The 6,027-nt window shown below is 34.0% G+C and overlaps 1 protein-coding gene across 1 annotated transcript in view; it reads left to right on the top strand.

Moving 5' to 3' along the window:
• The first annotated feature begins 371 nt into the window (after window positions 1-371).
• LOC134754823 (NAD(P) transhydrogenase, mitochondrial-like) overlaps window positions 372-6,027 on the top strand; it is a 58,605-nt gene continuing 52,949 nt past the window's right edge. Inside the window, exons 1-2 of the mRNA XM_063691242.1 lie at window positions 372-523; window positions 3,035-3,203. Coding sequence (XP_063547312.1) covers window positions 3,043-3,203 — 161 coding nt within the window. The 5' untranslated portion in view covers window positions 372-523; window positions 3,035-3,042. The remainder of the gene's footprint in view (window positions 524-3,034; window positions 3,204-6,027) is intronic.

The following is a 6,027-nucleotide window of genomic DNA, read 5'->3' as shown; positions in this document are numbered from 1 at the left end:
CGAATATCAGCTTTCGTCCGATATTGAAGCTTATTTTAAAGACTATGAACTCTAAATAAAGTACTAGAAATAAAGTAGAATTTTACTAGTACTGTAGCTGTAATTCTGTAATGCGACGTGCTAAAGACTGACCAAAAAAATTTAGGCGACAGAATAAAAGTTTTACTTTAAAAAGGCGGCCAATTAAAAAAAAAATGTAGATAGGCGCGTAGTTAACTTCCCATATAAAATTTGAATTTCGTGCCTTTTTCTACTGACCAGTTGGGTGTGTTTCAGTCTCAAGGTTTCGTATAATATCAGCTGCAGCAGTATCGATATGTTACAAGGGCCTGTTTAAATTGCCATGCACGTCACTAGTAATCAACTTTTCTGTCGCGATCGGAGTAGGACTATACGCGAGCGAGAGTAAAGCGGGAATTTAGCAATCGGCCGGCAGCCGCTAGCTTGGCTTGGTTTGTCGCTGGTTATCGGCGTAGCGACGTGGACCAATATTCAAAGCTTCGTTTTTTATGTTTTCATTAGGGTAAGTGAATTTTGTCTGGATACGCTTAAACTACAGTAACTAACTGTTATTTTTAGACGAGCTACATGTTACAGCTCCAGCGAGTAACAAACCGTGGGTTTTTTAATATGCAATGCAATATAAATCATATGTCTGCGTGTTTTTGCGAGCGAGTTATTGAACTCTACTCTGCATCTTTTTATGGCATGCATTAAAGGTACAGAACGCAGTTTAATTCAACGGACGTTGTATAAATTATGTTTCAGTCAAAATTTCACCAAGTTTCTATACTTACTGTTGTAGTTTGTGTTGTTTTATTTAGGAATAAATTATTACTACTAGTGCAACTAACTAATTACATTTAACATTTACACTTAACTTTATTTTCACTGTGGGTATGTTTTGGGTAGCACAACTACCTAAACGATAATTTCAGATTAATACCTAATGGTTATTAAATTTTTGGTTTATTTTATTAAATGATTATTTTAAGTTAGTTTTTGAGATTGGGTCATATGTAAATAATTTAATATTGCCATAAAAACATGGGTATTAATTAAAAAGAGATGATTATTATATTTTGCAGATAAGGGCTACCCCTTACTCAGGGATACTAGCCCTTTTTGACCTGCTTCAATCATAAAAAGAATACCATATCTTCGAAAAGCTTGTTTTAATAAAGTAATGCAGTTTTTAGGGTTCCGTACCAAAAATGTACAAAAAGAACCCTTATGGTGCGACTGCGTCGGTCCGTCCATCTGTCAGTCACATTTTTAAATATCTCGAGAACTATGTAAGCTGTTGATTTGAAATTTGGAATAGTTATGAACAACACTAACCCAGACAATTTGAGTGTTATTTTTTTTTATTAACTGGAAAATTCCTATTATGAAGAGGGGGCAAAATTTCAAAGTCTACTACTTCACTTGTTACAAGGTCAAGGAGGTGTAATTTGAAAGAACTCTAATTGAACATTCCAAAACTTTATTTTATTTATTTTTTTATAGTGAAAAAAATTTGATTCATTTCATGAAGGAAAACGTGAAAAAGAAAACAAAACAAACAAATTTTTAAACAACAGTAATGTTATCATAAATAAATATTACAGGAGCAATATAATAACACCTCTATCTTGATAACTTTTTTTTTAATGATCTAAAAGCTTTTCTAATTAAATTTGCAATTTAACCCCCTTTACGGGTGTTTATTATATTTGAAATTTATAAAAGTTTACACTTAAAACACCTTCTTTCAAATAAAACAAAAATTGTTGAAATTGGTTCACATGATGAAGAGTTATCCCTGAAAAACCAACATACATACAGGTTGCGCAAATTAGTTAGCCAATTTGCCGATAGATGGCGCTGTACACAATTATGCTTAGTATACTTCTAGTCTTCTACCAAAAGTCTTTCGTGTTTATAGTTACATGAGATAATTTAAAAAATTTACGGAACCCTCGGTGAACTCGCTCTTGACCGGTTTTTTAATCTGTTTGGCCAGGGACTGTCTCATTTCAAAAATAGACAGAGATTTCAAAAATAAACAGAAAGAATCATACTGTCTTTGTCTTACGCTACTACTAGCATTAGCACCAAAAGTATAGTTTTTTAGGGTTCCGTACCCAAAGGGTAAAAACGGGACCCTATTACTAAGACTCCGCTGTCTGTCAGTCCGTCTGTCACCAGGCTGTATCTCATGAACCGTGATAGCTAGACAGTTAAAATTTTCACAGATGATGTATTTCTGTTGCCGCTATAACAACAAATACTAAAAACAGAATAAAATAAACATTTAAGTGGGGCTCCTGCCGCTCCCATTCAACAATAGTAGATTGTTAACCAAGGGATGAAAGGCACTCATTTCTGCCGAAGTATTTTAACGTCCGAGGCTGAAATGATGCCTTTCACCCGAGTTAAACAGTCTACTTTTCATTTCGAATACGAGGAAAGTAAAATGCATGTGTTTTTTTTTAAACATGATCAAGTATAATTTTTTGTAGTATTTCTTAAGGCTACTTTCAGTTAACAATTTAGGCAAAAGTATCGTTATTTGTGGTATTTTCTATAAAAAGGGACCTTATTGTCGATGGCGCTTACGCCATTATTAACGATGCTCCGATATAAATACAATGCCACGCGGCGCTGTGTGGCGTAAGCGCACTCGACAATAAGGTCCCTTTTCATAGAAAACGCCCCATCTATGAAATGGAGAATCGAATATCAGAATGGAAATTGTATAAGAAATCCATTTATACTTAATTTCAATTGCTTATCGTAAAAAAATTAATAAAATCGTACTTCGAACGTAAAATGCTCTAGTGCAGACACGTATCATTTTCTGCACACCTTTTAGAACAACAATGACCCTCTTTCAGAGCATGAGAAACGAAAACGTGATTTTTTGCCGTTTTTTGCGTAATGGTACCGAACTCTTCGTGCGCGAGTCAAACTCGCACTTGGCCGGTTTTTTTATTTTATGTGGTGAGAGTTTTTTATGATTGATGAGAATTGTTTGTTTGCTTGCTTCCAGCTGTTAGAATGTGTGGTTGCACCAGGATCCTCAGAGCATACAAGCCGCTTCCTCAGTCATGGCACCTGCGGCTGTACAGCTCTTCCTCCACTCCCCCCACCATCCCCGGAGTGCCATATAAGAAACTCACTGTAGGCATACCTAAAGAAATTTGGAATGAAGAAAGAAGGTAGGTATCTAATATTATTAAACTAGCGACCCGCCCCGGCTTCGCACGGCTGCAATGCTGTTGTACATAATATAAACCTTCCTCTTGAATCACTATCTATAAAAAAAACGCATCAAAATCCGTTGCGTAGTTTTAAAGATCTAAGCATACATAGGGACAGACATCCATCCAGACAGCGGGAAGCGACTTTGTTTTATACTATGTAGTGATTTATTAAAAAACAACTATCTATTAAAAATACCTAGGCATTTATAGGCCTGCGCAAACCGGTGGAGCGCAGCGCAGCGCAGATAACCTAGGAATTTAATCCGCGCAGCGCACACTGACTAGGTAATCGTTATTTGTGCAACAAGAGAGGAAAGTTGGTTTTTCTTGCGAGTGTTTATTTTGAGTCCCAAGAAAGCGAAAGATTTTATAATTTAGTCACGAGCGAAGCGAGTGATTCTAAGGTAGAACCTTGAGCGTAGCGAGGGACTCAAAAACACGAGATGTAAAATAGCTGCTCTCGTGTTGCACACATAATTTTTCACCTCAGTAGTGAGAACATATTAAAGGTTAAAATGTATTTCGAATTACACAGAATAAACAGAAAAAAAAATGTAATATAATAACATACCATAGCATACTATACTATACCAAACCATACCATACTTGGCCTTCACTAAATTAAAAAGCTACTTTGTTTCACTCCGTGGAGTGAGGAAAGTCGCACATTCTTCAGTCCCTGGAGTGAGGAAAGTCGCACTTTCCTCACTCCAAAATAATGGTATGTTTACTTAATCTTTAACTAAAATTGTAACATATAAAAGCAAATTAAAAGATTTTTAATAGGTATTATAAAGTCTGTCCCAGAAGTAAAGAGACAACTTTCAAAGTCTTACTGGCTGCAAGTTTTATTAAAACAAATAGTAGATTGTGTCACAAGGGAGCAAAATGACATATTTACGGCGAGGGCGTACAATTGAATCCTAAACGAAGCGAAGGATTCTATAATAGAATCCTGAGCGTAGCGAGGGATTCTAACATAGAATCCTGAGCGTAGTGAGGGATTCAAGTGTTAACGCCCAAGATGAAAATAATTTTGCTACCATGTGACACATACTGCTTTTCACATCACCTATGAGGAAATTACATACTAACATATATTCAAAACATTATTATTTTAAGCAAAGATCGATACGGACAAAGTGCCAAAAATATGTGTACACGACCTTAGTATATACTTCTGGCACTTTGTCCGTATCGATATTTTCAGACGTGACTGTAGTGACAAATTAAAAGTACCTACAGCTCATAATTATGTACCTAATATAATATCTTTTCAAAAACAGCAGCAAACAACTAAAATGATACAATGAAAATCAAGTACAGTTTTCTGATAACAAATTAGCTCTTACCCCTTTAAACCAAATCTTCGGAAGAACACTATGAAGACTGATATCACTTATATTTATTATTATTAGTGTCGTTACCGGGATGCTGCTTAAAACATCTGACACAGATGAAAAGGGCTATTATTATTGATTTAAACTAAGTATTTACAAATTTATACAGAACCGCATAATGCTTTGTGAAATATTTGTACATTTTTTTTTAAATATAAACTTTTTAAATTGCATAGACAAGTATGGCTGCGTTTAAGGAGACCTAAAATGTCAAAATAAAAATTAAATTATTAAACTAAAGTTTTTTTACGTTTCTTTGTAAATATTACGCTAATTAATTAATTTACTTAATTTAAATATGATATTAATAAATTTAAAATACGTTAATTACATTTATTGTTTACAATTACAACAAAATATTATTTAAGTTAGAAAAATTGTATGCACGTAATCGATTATAAAGAAATTGTAATCAATTATATGCATACTAATTTCATGTCTTTGTGTCAATATTTCATACTGGCAACAAAATGTCCTTGAACAGAAAAGTGCCACTTTCATCCCTCCTAGCAGGGAAGAAAAGTTCCCTTTTCGAATAGGTGATGTGAAAAGAAAAGTTTTGGTGTCGTTTCATCTACGATTTCGTTATCTGTCATTAAAAGCGGGAATTTCGTTATTGCATATTAGTTTTTCAAAATGAATAATCAGAATATGAAGCACTTGCTAATAGGATTATTCAGAATGGCCTTTATTTTACGAGTCTTAACTAAAAAGGATATAGTAAAACAATTTCTTCAAGTAAAAGCTAGACAAATTAGTATAAATATAATAATAATACATTATGAAGAAACAGGTGAGATTAGTTTTAAGAAGATTCCGGTTAGAAATAGGACAATCACGGTACCTCGAAATATTAACCGAGTTAAATCTATTTTTGATAAGACTCCTTTAACGTCCGCCATAGTGGCAGCGGATAAATTAAAAGTGTCATAGTCATCTGTCGCCAGAATGAAAAAAGAACGATCTAGGTTTAAAGGGTACCTAATGATTCTCCGAATAATTTTTAGCAGATTATCGATTCGCAGACAACGATTCGCCGAACATCGGTTCGCAGAGTGATTTATTTGCAGATGTAACTTTTGGTCGACTAACGTTACGCAGACTCTTGGTTCGTATACTGTTCAGTTCGCTTCTATGTAAATTAGCAGAACTATTATTGGACGATTTTCATTTGGCAGAGTAATCTTTTCGTTTAAGCAATGTTTAGTCGAATAACGTTTCACATTTTATACATCGTTATTTTCAAAATAAAAACTTCTTACAAAAAAAACCGACTTAAAAAAGGATGAAATAAAATATAATCCTTTTTTAAGTATATGCGTTAAGTATATGTATAAAAAGATTAAAAAGTAAGTTACGAAGACGTTAGCGAATATGTA

Source organism: Cydia strobilella, chromosome Z (assembly GCF_947568885.1).
Source record: "Cydia strobilella chromosome Z, ilCydStro3.1, whole genome shotgun sequence".
Lineage (NCBI taxonomy): Eukaryota > Metazoa > Arthropoda > Insecta > Lepidoptera > Tortricidae > Cydia > Cydia strobilella.
Note: the sequence above shows the minus strand (reverse complement) of the source record. Positions and strands in the feature narration are given on the sequence as shown.